This window comes from Staurois parvus, unplaced genomic scaffold (genome assembly GCF_062004578.1).
Source record: "Staurois parvus isolate SC_StPar_1 unplaced genomic scaffold, SC_StPar_1.0 ptg002265l, whole genome shotgun sequence".
NCBI classification, from domain to species: Eukaryota; Metazoa; Chordata; class Amphibia; order Anura; family Ranidae; genus Staurois; species Staurois parvus.
The window spans coordinates 26270-42757 of record NW_028320061.1 but is presented as its reverse complement, the minus strand read 5'-3'; the positions used below and the strand labels follow the sequence as shown (position 1 = coordinate 42757).

The 16488-nt window shown below is 47.2% G+C and overlaps 1 protein-coding gene across 1 annotated transcript in view; it reads left to right on the top strand.

The window, feature by feature from the left end:
• Positions 1-4522: 4522 nt before the first annotated feature.
• Positions 4523-16488, top strand: part of LOC149431426 (T-cell immunomodulatory protein-like) — a gene marked incomplete at both ends in the record, with an annotated part of 37096 nt that continues 25130 nt past the window's right edge. The window contains one exon of the mRNA XM_089665616.1: positions 4523-4628. Within this exon, the coding sequence (XP_089521742.1) occupies positions 4523-4628 (106 nt within the window). The remainder of the gene's footprint in view (positions 4629-16488) is intronic.

Genomic DNA, 16488 nt, shown 5'->3' with positions numbered 1-16488 from the left:
AAGGGGGGGAAAGTGTCCGGACTGGAAGGGGGTGAAAGTGTCCAGCCTGGAAGGGGGGAAAAGTGTCCAGCCTGGAAGGGGGTAAAAGTGTCCGGACTGGAAGGGGGTGAAAGTGTCCGGACTGGAAGAGGGTGAAAGTGTCCGGACTGGAAAGGGGGTGAAAGTGTCCGGACTGGAAAGGGGAGAAAGTGTCCGGACTGGAAAGGGGAGAAAGTGTCTGGACTGGAGGGGGGGGAAAGTGTCCAGACTGGAAGGGGGGGAAAGTGTCCGGACTGGAGGGGGGGAAAGTGTCTGGACTGGAAGGGGGGGAAAGTGTCCGGTGTAGAAGGGGGGGAAAGTGTCTGGACTGGAAGGGGGTGAAAGTGTCCGGTGTGGAAGGGGGGGGAAAGTGTCCGGACTGGAAGGGGGGGAAAGTGTCCGCACTGGAAGGGGGGGAAAGTGTCCGGTGTGGAAGGGGGGAAAAGTGTCTGGACTGGAGGGGGGGGAAAGTGTCCGGACTGGAAGGGGGGGAAAGTGTCCGGACTGGAAGGGAGGGAAAGTGTCCGGACTGGAAGGGGGTGAAAGTGTCCGGACTGGAAGGGGGGGAAAGTGTCCGGACTGGAAGGGAGGGAAAGTGTCCGGACTGGAAGGGGGTGAAAGTGTCCGGACTGGAAGGGGGTGAAAGTGTCCGGACTGGAAGGGGGTGAAAGTGTCCGGACTGGAAGGGGGGAAAGTGTCTGGACTGGAAGGGGGGGAAAGTGTCCGGACTGGAAGGGGGGGAAAGTGTCCGGACTGGAAGGGGGGGAAAGTGTCCGGTGTGGAAGGGGGGAAAAGTGTCTGGACTGGAGGGGGGGGGAAAGTGTCCGGACTGGAAGGGGGGAAAGTGTCCGGACTGGAAGGGGGGGAAAGTGTCCGGACTGGAAGGAGGGGGAAAGTGTCCGGTGTGGAAGTGGATAAACTAACAGATTCACTGGGCTTTATGGGGAAGAAACAGTAAAACAAGGCCGCCCTCTTTTATCAAGTGTTCATAGTGAAAAAAGTATATAAGAAACAGAATGTAATAAACTGGATATTCAGCCTGAAAGCAGATTACTGCGTCTCCAGTGTCACAACACAACATCAAAGTCCTGGAACTTTAGTGACTGGCATCGTTAATTATTTGAGATCAGATTTTATTAAAAGTTACACGAACCACAGTAGAGCGAGGGAGTCACCACTAATAAATGTATGTCATTAATTATTCAAGAAGACGAGTCTTAAAAACCCCTCCTCCTATTAACCCTCGCCGTGTTGGAAGCTGGCGGGGCCTCGCTTCTCATTGTGCCCGAGTTGATATATTCCCGCAGCTAATCACCCAGCATAAAAGCCGCAACGGCAAAATGGTGCCATAAAATGTACCGTATGTAATTATGCTCTTATCACGTAATGAAATATAATGGTTGGGGGTAATGAATTGGATTTAATTAAAAGGATATTACGGCCAAAACTGAATATTATGTTTATTGCGTGACCTCTGTCCAATTACATAAAACACATTACAAATTCAGGGTTGTCTGGAATTTGGTTTTGCACACAAAAAGGGAGTATTTATTAAATCTAGTCCACAAAATACATTTCTGATGTGTCTCAACAGATAGCAACTGTTTATATTTTCGAAGAGTTATACCTCTTATATTTAAAAACCTGTTGTTAAAGTGTTATTAAACCCCGGACCCCCCCTTCCAGTCCGGACATTTTCACCCCCTTCCAGTCCGGACACTTTCCCCCCCTTCCAGTCCGGACACTTCCCCCCCCCCTTCCAGTCCGGACACTTCCCCCCCCTTCCAGTCCGGACACTTTCCCCCCCTCCAGTCCGGACACTTTCCCCCCTTCCAGTCCGGACACTTTCCCCTGCTTCCAGTCCGGACACTTTCCCCCCTTCCAGACCAGACACTTTCCCCCCCTTCCAGTCCGGACACTTTCCCCTCCTTCCAGTCCGGACACTTTCCCCTCCTTCCAGTCCGGACACTTTCCCCTCCTTCCAGTCCGGACACTTTCCCCCCTTCCAGTCCGGACACTTTCCCCCCCTTCCAGTCCGGACACTTTCCCCCCCTTCCAGTCCGGACACTTTCCCCCCCTTCCAGTCCGGACACTTTCCCCCCCTCCAGTCCAGACACTTTCCCCCCCTTCCAGTCCAGACACTTTCCCCCCTTCCTGTCCGGACACTTTCCCCCCCTTCCTGTCCGGACACTTTCCCCCCCTTCCTGTCCGGACACTTTCCCCCCCTTCCTGTCCGGACACTTTCCCCCCCTTCCAGTCCGGACACTTTCCCCCCCTTCCTGTCCAGACACTTTCCCCCCCTTCCTGTCCGGACACTTTCCCCCCTTCCAGTCCGGACACTTTCCCCCCCTCCAGTCCAGACACTTTCCCCCCCTTCCTGTCCAGACACTTTCCCCCCCTTCCTGTCCGGACACTTTCCCCCCCTTCCTGTCCGGACACTTTCCCCCCCCTTCCTGTCCGGACACTTTCCCCCCCTTCCTGTCCGGACACTTTCCCCCCCTCCAGTCCAGACACTTTCCCCCCCTTCCAGTCCAGACACTTTCCCCCCCTTCCTGTCCAGACACTTTCCCCCCCTTCCTGTCCAGACACTTTCCCCCCCTTCCTGTCCGGACACTTTCCCCCCCTTCCTGTCCGGACACTTTCCCCCCCTTCCAGTCCGGACACTTTCCCCCCCTTCCAGTCTGGACACTTTCCCCCCCTTCCTGTCCGGACACTTTCCCCCCCTTCCTGTCCGGACACTTTCCCCCCCCCTTCCTGTCCGGACACTTTCCCCCCCTTCCTGTCCGGACACTTTCCCCCCCTCCAGTCCAGACACTTTCCCCCCCTTCCAGTCCAGACACTTTCCCCCCCTTCCTGTCCAGACACTTTCCCCCCCTTCCAGTCCAGACACTTTCCCCCCTTCCTGTCCGGACACTTTCCCCCCCTTCCTGTCCGGACACTTTCCCCCCCTTCCAGTCCGGACACTTTCCCCCCCTTCCAGTCTGGACACTTTCCCCCCCTTCCAGTCTGGACACTTTCCCCCCCTTCCAGTCCGGACACTTTCCCCCCCTTCCAGTCCGGACACTTTCACCCCCTTCCAGTCCGGACACTTTCCCCCCCTTCCAGTCCAGACACTTTCACCCCCTTCCTGTCCAGGCCAATTTTCAGCTTTCAGCGCTATCACACTGTGAATGACAATTGCGCGGTCATGCAACACTGTACCCATATGAATTTTTATCATTTTTTTTGAGACAGATAAATCTTTATTTTGGTGGTATTCACCACTGGGATTTTTATTTTTTTTATGTAAATGAAAAAGTCAAAAAAATATTGGCCAAATTTTATTCCGTTATCTTTTTAGTACAAAAAAAACAAATTAGTTTATAACCAAAAATTATAATTTTTAAACTTTTTTTTACTTTTTTTTATATTATTATTATTTTTTTTTTTTACATACTGTCACCCTAGCAGTACAATGTCACCATGGTGACACTGTACTACTTGTGGGGGGTGATGGAGATTTTTTTTTTTTTACACTGATTGCTTTTACACCCATAAAGGCTGTAAAAGCAATAATTTCTCCTTCTCTCTGACTGCATTCTTGCAGCCATTGACAACTACTGAGTACATGGTACAAGGCTGTTTTGAATAGCCCTGTACCATGTGACCTCTGTAATCATTCACAGATTTCACACATAGTAAGCAATGATGTCAGAAGTGACATCTTGCTTACTACTCTGCATGTGATCACTGATTGGCCAATCAGTGATCATATGATCGGGACCTCGTACAGAGGTCCCGTCCAACGATCGGTGTTCCACTGTGTCCGGAGGACAAAGCGGGCACCAGGATCGCGGTGCTGCGCGCTCCCAGGGAGCGCGCACAAGCAGGGGGCGGGGAGGCTATTTATAAACAGCCACCCGACCCTGCACTGCCACTGTCCGGCCTTTTATATACAATGGCTGGACTGGAAGTGGTTAAATCCACTAAATACGTTCCAAATGCTTCAAAACAAAAAAGGGTGCAAAGTGTTACAGTTTGTTTTCTTTATAAAACAGCCACATCCGGAGTAGAAAAGCCTGTCCCCTGCCAGCATGCTCTATGGCAGTGGTGGTCAACTTTCTTAATATGGTCGAACTGATGTGCGTGGCCCTCAACAACACCAAAGGGATGCATGTGAATATTCATTGTTAGAGATAGCAGGCACTAAAACAGGGCTCTAGGGGAGGGACCCTTGCACTTCTTGTGGAAGCAGTGGTCTCTCTGCAGCAGTCCTCTACAGCAGAGCTCAGACTTAAAGAAGAATAAGCAGCAAAAGGAGAATATTAGTTTACTGATAGGAGGAGACAGCAGAGTGATAAAATATGATCCTATCGGTCTTCTGTTTCTCCATTCACTGCTCAGTCAGGTTGGGGGGGATGGGGATGTATGACAAGACCTGTAAGTGTCACTTAACTGCAGCAAAGAAAAATGATGGGGCTGTCCGACATGGTATAAATTGTGGCCAATCTGATTTGTTTTGCAGGGAATTCTGGACATCATTGTGCTCAGCACAGGAACTTCTGATGACAACTCCATCCACGTCTTACAGAATAACTTTGAAGCTGACGCTTATTTTGTCAAAGTCATAGGTAAGGAGGACACGTTGGCCTTCCCTCCTGCCGCGTGTAGGGGATCATGTGAAATTCTGCTCCTCTAAAACTGCTAAAATTGTGTTTCCATGCCAACCAGAAACACACTAGTTTCAATTATTAAAGAGGCATATGTTGGGGGGGGGGAGCAGACTTTGTTTTAGGAAGCATATGTCACCTTGCCTCCTATTATTCAGTTTCCTCCTGCACCAACCTGAAAGCCTCCCACACACTGTGCTCCTCATATACAGAATGACACGTTCCCGGAATGAGATTGTTCAGGGAGCAATAATATGCTGTAACCTATAGTGACCAGAGAAAGGCTAACTCCGTGTATTCGGGGTAACAGGGGCCACACTTTGCAGAGCTGTTTTCAAGCCCAGCTGAACCCTCAGTTAATTGTCAGCTAAATACGTTTCATGGGCATCAAAACAAAAGGTGTTCAATGTCTTACAGTTCTGTTCAAAACAGCGACAGCCTGCTTAGAAATCCTGTCCCCGGTCAGGATGCTGCAAAGACGGACCCTTGCTCGCTGTAAGGAAGCAGTGGTCTCTCTGCAGGGAGTGGCAGGAAACCTGAACTTCAACTACATCTCCTTCAAAAGAAAGGACAAGAAAGGAGTGTGCATACATTTCCCAGGATACAGGATTGAAAGTGCATTTCCAGCAAGTCAGATAGTTGTACTTTTGTACCATATTTGTTAGACATCTTCTGCACCTTTTTCTTTATACACATTATTCCCCCCATTCCATCTGTTCTCCATAATCGTGATTTTATTCATTCCTTCCCCCCCTCTTTCATCCCTTTGCGTCGTCTTTCATACCTTTCCTCCATCTTTCATTCCTCCTCTCCATCTCTCATTTCTTCCCTCCATCTCTCATTTCTTCCCTCCATCTCTCGCCCCTTCCCTCCATCTCTCGCCCCTTCCCTCCATCTCTCGCCCCTTCTCTCCATCTCTCGCCCCTTCCCTCCATCTCTCGCCCCTTCCCTCCATCTCTCGCCCCTTCCCTCCATCTCTCGCCCCTTCTCTCCATCTCTCGCCCCTTCCCTCCATCTCTCGCCCCTTCTCTCCATCTCTCGCCCCTTCCCTCCATCTCTCGCCCCTTCCCTCCATCTCTCGCCCCTTCCCTCCATCTCTCGCCCCTTCCCTCCATCTCTCACCCCTTCCCTCCATCTCTCGCCCCTTCTCTCCATCTCTCACCCCTTCCCTCCATCTCTCGCCCCTTCCCTCCATCTCTCGCCCCTTCTCTCCATCTCTCGCCCCTTCCCTCCATCTCTCACCCCTTCCCTCCATCTCTCGCCCCTTCCCTCCATCTCTCACCCCTTCCCTCCATCTCTCGCCCCTTCCCTCCATCTCTCGCCCCTTCTCTGAATCTCCCATCCCTTCTCTCCATACCTCATTTCTTCTCTCCATCTCTCGCCCCTTCCCTCCATCTCTCGCCCCTTCCCTCCATCTCTCGCCCCTTCCCTCCATCTCTCGTCCCTTCCCTCCTTTCATCCCTTTTTTCCTTCTTTCACCTCTTCCCTCCTTCTCTCGTCCCTTCCCTCCTTTCATCCCTTTTTTCCTTCTTTCATCTCTTCCCTCCTTCTTCATCCCCTTCCTCCTTCTCTCATCCCCTTCTTCCTTCTCTCATCCCTTCCCTCCTTATTTCATCCCTTTCCTCCGTCTTTCATCCCTTCCCTCCATCTTTCATCCCTTCCCTCCGTCTTTCATCCCTTCCCTCCGTCTTTCATCCCTTCTCTCCTTCTTTCATTCCTTCCCTCCTTCTCTCATCCCTTCCCTCCTTCTTTCATCCCTTCCCTCCGTCTCTCATTCTTTCCCTCCATTTCTCATCTTTGCCCATATTTTCTTATTCCTTCTCTCTGTCTCTCATCCTTTCCCTCCTTCTCTCATCCCTTCCCTCCATCTCTCATCCCTTCCCTCCATCTCTCATCCCTTCCCTCCATCTCTCATCCCTTCCCTCCTTCTCTCATCCCCTTCCTCCTTCTCTCATCCCCTTCTTCCTTCTCTCATCCCTTCCCTCCTTCTTTCATCCCTTTCCTCCTTCTTTCATCCCTTCCCTCCTTCTTTCATCTCTTCCCTCCTTCTTTCATCTCTTCCCTCCTTCTTTCATCTCTTTCCTCCTTCTTTCATCTCTTCCCTCCTTCTTCATCCCCTTCCTCCTTCTCTCATCCCCTTCCTCCTTCTCTCATCCCTTCCTCCTTCTTTCATCCCTTTCCTCCGTCTTTCATCCATTCCCTCCGTCTTTCATCCCTTCCCTCCTTCTTTCATCCCTTCCCTCCTTCTTTCATCCCTTCCCTCCATCTCTCATCCCTTCCCTCCGTCTCTCATTCTTTCCCTCCATTTCTCATCTTTGCCCATATTTTCTTATTCCTTCTCTCTGTCTCTCATCCTTTCCCTCCTTCTCTCATCCCTTCCCTCCATCTCTCATCCCTTCCCTCCATCTCTCATCCCTTCCCTCCTACTCTCATCCCTTCCCTCCTACTCTCATCCCTACCCTCCATCTCTCATCCCTTCCCTCCTTCTCTCATCCCTTCCCTCCTACTCTCATCCCTTCCCTCCTACTCTCATCCCTTCCCTCCATCTCTCATCCCTTCCCTCCATCTCTCATCCCTTCCCTCCATCTCTCATCCCTTCCCTCCATCTCTCATCCCTTCCCTCCTTCTCTCATCCCTTCCCTCCTTCTCTCATCCCTTCCCTCCTTCTCTCATCCCTTCCCTCCTTCTCTCATCCCTTCCCTCCTACTCTCATTCCTTCTCTCTGTCTCTCATTCCTTCCCATATCTCTCATTCCTTCCCTCCATCTCTCATCTCTTCCCATATCTCTCATCCCTTCCCTCTGTCTCTCATCCCTTCCCATATCTCTCATTCCTTCCCTGCATCTCTCATCTCTTCCCATATCTCTCATCCCTTACCTCTGTCTCTCATTCCTTCCCTGCATCTCTCATCTCTTCCCATATCTCTCATACCTTACCTCTGTCTCTCATCCCTTCCCTCCTACTCTCATTCCTTCTCTCTGTCTCTCATTCCTTCCCTGCGTCTTTCATTCCTTCCCTCCATCTCTCATCTCTTCCCATATTCTCTCATTCCTTCCCATATCTCTCATTCCTTCCCTCCATCTCTCATCTCTTCCCATATCTCTCATCCCTTCCCTCTGTCTCTCATCCCTTCCCATATCTCTCATTCCTTCCCTGCATCTCTCATCTCTTCCCATATCTCTCATCCCTTACCTCTGTCTCTCATCCCTTACCTCTGTCTCTCATCCCTTCCCATATTCTCTCATTCCTTCCCTCCGTTTCTCATCCCTTCTCTCCATCTTTCATCACTTCTCTCCTCTCGGCCTCCTTTTGCTGTAAGCTTTACATTTCCACTCAAGCACTCAGGATTAATTAAAATCGCCACAACAATAAAACGAACGCCTATCGTTTTCGCTTTTAAAAAATCAGAGAAAGAGGAAAAATCTTATCAGTTCCGTAAAGTCCTCACTAATTTGCTGATAGATCAAAAAGTTTGTATTTTAGGCAAGACAAAGGAATTCCTTTGAAAGGTGTGGGGACGGGGAGTCTTATCGGAACATGGCGGTTTAATCAGGGGCTGTCCGCCTGGTCTGGCTGTATGTCTTGGCACAGAGACGAATGTTCTCCTAAGCAGATGTTTAGCGAGTATTAAAGGAGCCGGGAAGGCATGGGGAGATGGTAATTGGTCATCTGCTCCTGCAAAGCTCTGACTTCAGTTTCACGGACAGAAGGCTGAATTTCTCTGAGTATGCAATCTGTCATCAGGGCCCAGGCTACAATCTGCTTCGTTTGACCCACATCCTTTGACCCTCAGCTGCTGTGGAGCTGTAAGTCCCTGCGTGACCTGGGACCTGCAGGCTGTAAAAGACGCAACCCAGTTTTCGAAAAACAATGGGTCCCCAGTGTGTGCTGTGAGACGGATCATTTGTGTCCAAGATAGTTTAGTGGGTTTTTTCAGCCCTGATTGCTATACTAAAGCCGGCCATAAACTAGAAGATTTCTGAACAAACGTTCACGTTAACATTCGTATGATAATTCTGATCAACCCATTGGATGACTTGACGAAGGTACTTCCTAAATGTTTGCGTTTGCTAGTCGATTTTGGAGTGATTGGACTTTCCCCAATGCAGGCCACGTTCACTGTTAGAATTTCATTTGTTCAAGAAAAATTTTCCATCCTGCTCCTTCGAATTTTCTCATCACGTCAGTTGAAAACGAGCATCTATTGGACCCCACTAACAATCAGAAAATATAAACAACAATGTGAAACAAATACTAAAACTCTTGTATGGTCATGCTTCCAAATAAATAAGTGCAAACAGTAACAAATTATCACTCTTAAACAAAATACAGCGCTGTGAAAATGTATTTCCCTTTTCCCTGATTTTCTTTTTTGCATGTGTCACACTTAAATGATTCAGATCATCAAACAAAATGTAATATTACACAAAGATAACCCAGGTAAATACAAAGTGCAGTTTTTAAATGATGATTTAATTTATTAAAGGAAAATAGCTGTCCAAACCTGCCCGGCCCTATGTGAAAAAGTAATTACACCCCCCCTGCTAAATCATGAATAAACTGTGATTAACCACTTTTCTTTTTTTTTTTTGGAAAGCGGAGTTAATTTTCACTTGCCGCACCCAGACCTGATTACTACCAGACCTGTTGAATCAAGAAATCACTTAAGTAGAAGCTATCTGACAAAGCGAAGCACACTAAAAGATCTCAAAAAGCAACACATCATGCCACGATCTAAAGAAATTCAATAACAGATGAGGAACAAAATAGTTGACATGTATCATTCTGGAAAGGATTACAAAGCCATTTCTAAGGCTTGGGGACTCCAGTGAACCATGATGAGACAATAATCTATAAAAATTATTTGCGCTTAGTGAAACAAAAAGCAAACAGTGCCACTCTCAAAAAAATCAAATAATAACCTTTTAACAAACTAAACGTACACTTGATGTGCATGGTGAACCTTCTCAGTACAAAAAGGCTAACAAACCACACTTTATAATAAATAAGTGCAATCCGCCATATGAAAAGTGAAACCAGCCTTTAAATAGTGAAAAAGTGTTCAGTCCAACATATATTCTCCGAGATTCAATCGAATCTTGAAAGGTGGTGAGCAAATGTGACTCCTCCACCAAAAAAATGATCAGCCTCTTACCAAAAATATTGATGTTTCCAGAGATCAATTCATTTGCGTGCTCATAATCAGCACTCATCTCACTGATAGGATACTTTCACCACCTTCTCAGCATAATGTGACCGACACCAGAAGGAATCAAGAAGATCAAAGGACCGCAATGGTGTTCTATCGTAAAACAATTTTTAATTAAAAATAAGCAGACATATACTCACAAACCTAAAAAATATAGAATTACATAAGACTCCAAAGCCTTGAGTATCAGCATGTATATGACTTCACCGGCTAGGCCCCGCCCAACATATTTTTCCACCAATCAGCATCATCAGGGGAATGGAGCATCATTCCACAATTTACTTCTACACTACTTCAGTAACCAGGTATATACCCCTTTAAGGCATCAAGTTGCTCACTTGATTACTAGATGAAGTCACGTTGGGGGGAAGCCAGGTAACGCCATCACGTAAACCGAAAGTGGGCCGCAGACAAGATTTGCAGTGTCCCTGTCTCTCCTGTGTTTACAATTTTGATGCCTTTTCATTTTTGTGGCATTTTCTCTTAATACATTGGTTTTATTAGGATTTACTACACTGTGGTGGTCCTCATCTCTTTTGAGCCCTTAAAATTTCATCCAGATCTGCTATTTGAATGGCTTCCTGTATTAAACGGGTTTCATTACAATATGTATCATTTTTCTTAAAGAAATTCTTACTGTGAATGTGGTTTTTTTGTTTAAGAAAAATTTTCCATCTTCGAATTTTTTAATTACCACCAATTATTACAAAACTAAACAAATGTTCCAAAAACCAACATTTTCTAACAATATTTTGCTGTATTATGACCAGCTTTATATTGAGGTTTAAAGTAAGGGTTAGTTGGAAGGTGAGAGAGGATATGGTCATTGCACATGTTCCTGGAAATGACTTGAAGCAAGTGGGTGCTCTAGCAACTGCCATAGTGTCAACAGAAGTCAAAGCATATATCGCCAGCATACCATGGATCTTCAAAAAAGCGTCCAACAATTTATGAACGCAATCACGTCCAAGCAATAAATTGCAATGTTTGGGGGCCATTCAGGGCCTCTTCATCAGGCATCACTATTTTGATCCATGGCGTGCTAGTGATGTATGCTAAACGTTGAATTGGATGATTAGGATAAGAGGTTTGGCTGAGGGTTAGGCTTGGATTGAGGATTAGGCAAAGGGGTTGGGTTTATGCAGTAACTAGGGTTGAAGGCTACGCTGGGGGTTAGGGTTAGGTTGAGAATTAGTGTCAAAGTCTAGATTGGGGGTTAAGTTGAGAATTGGATAAAGGGTCTGGGTTGAGAATTAGGATGGAAGGCTAGACTGAGAGTTAAGGTATGGTTCTTATTATTATACAGGACTTATATAGCACCAACAGTTTACGTGGCACCTTACAAAATGATTGAGGATTAAGAGCAGGGATGGAGCTGAGGATTAGGGTAAGGACAGAAACAACCTCTCCTGCGCTCTGTGACCCAGAGCAAGGGTGGACGGAAACTGAACATGAAAAATTCGACCACCAATGCATAGAAGGTTGTGCAGCTCTAAACAAGGCTGGGGAAGCCCGACCAGTGCTGCAAAGTGAAACAAAAAGCGTACCAACCTTGCACATTACCTCAGTAAACCATCATTTTATTAAATTGAGAATAATACTCACAAACAAAGTAAATCAAGCATATAAGTCCTCAAAGGAACTTTAGGAGTGTAGAGCCTGTGCAGAGGTAGACTCTCAAAGTACGGCTGACAGGTTTCGAAGGGGGTCCCTTCTTCATCAGACCACCAGGGCCAGGCAAGGGTTAGTGACAGCTGCCTTGGCAATTCAACAGGGGTGCAAAAAGAAGAACCTGAAACCTTTTGCTGAGGTACTTCACAGCTCATGCTGGAAGGCATTCTCTTGCCTTTTCTTTTTGGGTACTAAAGGATCTTATACCAGCACTAGTAAGGGGTTATGCCGATGATCAGAGTAGAATTTTGGTTGAGGATTAGGACAATAGGCGCTGAGTTGAGGATTAGGGCAAGGGATTTAGGCAGATCATCAGGGAACACTGTTGGGTTGAGAATTAGGGTGGAAGACGAAGATGACGGTTAGGGTTGGATTGAGGGTTAGGTAGAGCGGTTGAGTTGAGGACTAGCATAAGGGCTATGCTGAGGAATAGGTTAGGATTAGGGTAGATGGTTAAAATGGATATTTGGGCAAAGGGTTAGGTGGAAGTTCAACGTAAAAGCTTGGATTTAGGAGTAAAGCACAGGGTTAGGCTGGAGTTTAGGGTTAGTTTGAAGGTCAAGATAAAGTGTTACGTAAAGTAGACCTGTCTACCTTGACATAGCAAATTCATGAGCGCTTCAGTGTAAACTGAATGTCTGAATCGCCAGTGGATTCACAAATCTCAGTTTTTTTCTCTTGTTCTTCTCCTCACATCACCCTCCTCTCAATCCTCCTTATTGGTCTTTTAATATTGTTGATGACCTAAAAGACCAAGAGTCTTCAAAGGCGGTGTCAAGATCAACTTTTACAGCAAGATCTGGTATCTCATTTCAACTGCTTATATATACTGGTAACCAGGGGCGGACTGACCATTTGGAAACTCGGGCACTGCCCGGGGTCAGTAGGGGACCCCATGAGATGCCCCCGGTACCTTTTTCATAGGCTTTTTTGAGTTTGGGCAAGGACACAGGGGCCCCATGATCCCCTATTGCCCAGGGGCCCCATGAGTTATCAGTCCGCCCCTGCTGGTAACCAAATCTGAAAGGTTTGACAGGATCACTTTAAGGTTCCAGATACCTTATTCCTTATTTTTCTTCATGTAAATCTAGAATGATCACTCCCCCTTCTAATAACGTCATGAAATGATCATTGCAGATATTTCACTGAATAGAATTTCCTGTTTGGCATTTTCTGCACCAATTTCTTGTCAAATCATGCGTTCAAATTCAGCTTCCCTCTGGCTGATGGAAGAATTAGATATTTTCACTATGTTTAGGCATTTTACACGAAGACACTGAGCGAGTTGTAGTCTGTCAGATAACCGGTTCCGGAGGAGGCGGCACGCTTCATCCGAGGTGTAAAATCTCTCTGATAAACTCAGAACGTGTTTCTCTATCCAGATTGGAGGAGTGGATAAATGTTTTCACACGTATCCAGAAGAATGTAAGAAAATATCAGTTTATCAATCTGTCTGCCTAAAATATATATATATTTTTTCCCTTTAGGACTCGTTCACACTTGACTAATTTGTAACTATTGCCAAACGCCCCTATAGCGTTAGACAGCTGTTTAGGAAGCGTTTTTAATGCTCCTCAAACGCCCTATGCGCATTTTTTCAGGCATTTTCTAAGTGCTAAAACCGCACCACAAATGCCTATAATGAAGTTAATGATATTAACGCTCTGCAACCGCCTCGCAAGCGCGTGCAAGGCGTTTGAAGAATGTTACCATAGACATCAATGGGAGGCTTCAACTTCTCTTGACTTTATATGAGGTGTGAATTTTTCCGCAACGCTAACTCTTCAGTGTGAACAGCACTGTGTGGTGCCATGTGTAGAATTTTCATAGGTGTTTGAGGAGCATTAAAAGCGCTTCCTAAACGCCTGCTAACAAAGCTAGTGTGAACTTAGCCTTAGTGTATTATTTTTTTTCTTAAAGTGGATCTGTGGTCTTTCCTTACCTTGTGACCCTGAGTGCATGAATCGGGCATCTCCAGACACCTTCTTTGCTGGATCCTTTTATCTTTATCAGTAAGAAAATGTGAAGACAGCAGAACGTGTCAGGAATCAGCAGCAGGGATGACCAGATTTGTGTGGCTACACTCAGGGTACTGGGACCAGACTGTGTATGCTTTAAAGCAGTTGTCTCCAAACTGTGGCATGTGGGCTGAATGTGGCCCTTTGCTTGCCTTTATCTGGCCCTTGGGACACTATTCCTCCCCTGTCGTCAACAAAAGGGCACTATTCCTCCCATTGACACCAACGATGTGGCACTATTCCTCCCACTGACACCAATGATGGAGCACTATTCCTCCCACTGACACCAATGATGGGGCACTATTCCTCCCACTGATACCAATGATGAGGCACTATTCCTCCCACTGACACCAATGATGGAGCACTATTCCTCCTACTGATAACAATGATGAGGCACTATTCCTCCCACTGACACCAATGATGGGGCACTATTCCTCCCACTGATACCAATGATGAGGCACTATTCCTCCCACTGACACCAATGATGGAGCACTATTCCTCCTACTGATAACAATGATGAGGCACTATTCCCCCCACTGATACCAATGATGGGGCACTATTCCTCCCACTGATACCAATGATGGGGCACTATTCCTCCCACTGATACCAATGATGGGGCACTATTCCTCCCACTGACACCAATGATGGGGCACTATTCCTCCCACTGATACCAATGATGGGGCACTATTCCTCCCACTGATACCAATGATGGGGCACTATTCCTCCCACTGATACCAATGATGGGGCACTATTCCTCCCACTGATACCAATGATGGGGTACTATTCCTCCCACTGACACCAATGACGGGGCACTATTCCTCCCACTGACATCAATGATGGGGCAATATTCCTTCCACTGATACCAATGATGGGGCACTATTCCTCCCACTGACACCAATGATGGGGCACTATTCTTCCCACTGACACTAATGATGGGGCACTATTCCTCCCACTGACGCCAATGATGGGGAACTATTCCTCCCACTGACACCAATGATGGGGAACTATTCCTCCCACTGACACCAATGATGGGGCACTATTCCTCCCACTGATACCAATGATGGGGCACTATTCCTCCCACTGATACCAATGATGGGGCACTATTCCTCCCACTGATACCAATGATGGGGAACTATTCCTCCCACTGACACCAATGATGGGGCACTATTCCTCCCACTGACACCAATGATGGGGCACTATTCCTCCCACTGACACCAGTGATGGGGCACTATTCCTCCCACTGACACCAATGATGGGGCATTATTCCTCCCACTGACACCAATGATGGGGCACTATTCCTCCCACTGACACCAATGATGGGGCACTATTCCTCCCACTGATACCAATGATGGGGCACTATTCCTCCCACTGATACCAATGATGGGGCACTATTCCTCCCACGGATACCAATGATGGGGCACTATTCCTCCCACTGACACCAATGATGGGGCACTATTCCTCCCACTGACACCAATGATGGGGCACTATTCCTCCCACTGACACCAATGATGGGGCACTATTCCTCCACTGATACCAATGATGGGACACTATTCCTCCCACTGATACCAATGATGGGGCACTATTCCTCCCACTGATACCAATTATGGGGCACTATTCCTCCCACTGATCCCAATGATGGGACACTATTCCTCCCACTGACACCAATAATGGGGCACTATTCCTTCCACTGACACCAATGATGGAGCACTATTCCTCCCACTGATACCAATGATGTGGCACTATTCCTCTCACTGACACCAATGATGGGACACTATTTCTCCCACTGATACCAATGATGGGGCACTATTCCTCCCACTGACACCAATGATGGGGCACTATTCCTCCCACTGATACCAATGATGGGACACTATTCCTCCCACTGATACCAATGATGGGGCACTAATCCTCCCACTGATACCAATGATGAGGCACTATTCCTCCCACTGACACCAATGATGGGGCACTATTCCTCCCACTGATACCAATGATGGGGCACTATTCCTCCCACTGACACCAATGATGGGGCACTATTCCTCCCACTGATACCAATGATGGGGCACTATTCCTCCCACTGATACCAATGATGGGGCACTATTCCTCCCACTGACACAAGGATGGAGAACTATTCCTCCCCCTGTAACCAAAAATGTATTGTTTACTTTCACTGACACCAAAGAATTTCTAATCCAAATGGCCACAGTCTGCCTCCCTGAAGTCTGAAAGACAGTAAACTGGCCGTTTGTATAGAAAGTTTGGAGACTCCTGCTTTAAAGTGATATTAAAGACAATTAAAAATAAATAAATGACAAACATGTCATACCTGCTCAGTGGTTTTGCACTGAGCAGCCCTGATCCTCCTCTTCTCAGGTCCCCCACTGGCACTTCTGGTCCCTCCCACACTGACAAGTGTCCCCAGAGCAAGCAGCAAGTGAGATTTATTTACAATGAAAAAAGTCCATCCAAACACCCGCACACAGCAAACATAAAAATATAAGTGAGCCAAAAATCCAGTGACCGAATACCGGACTAACCAGCCTAACCAACAGAAAAGTCCCCGCAATTCCAGATCGGTGAAAGTGCTTTGTGATAAATAGTAGAAATGCGCACTCACCGGAAGTGCACTATTAAAGTGCAATGAACAAATTGCTTCCTGGTATAGGCCGAACTACACATCTGACAGGTGCCTCCCTTTCTGGATAAACCCGGAGAAAAAGGTGTCTGAAAAAGATTCTCCCCACACGGGGTCAAAGCAACTCTGGGTTTATCCAGAAAGGGAGGCACCTGTCACCATTAGAGCTACACCTACTTATCTCTAAAGGGGAACTCTGGTCTGGAGCATTAACCTACTGGTGTTCCTGAACCTGATCCACTCTGAGAGGGAAATCATCCTGCCTGCTGATCCAGTTGTGTAGTTCGGCCCATAC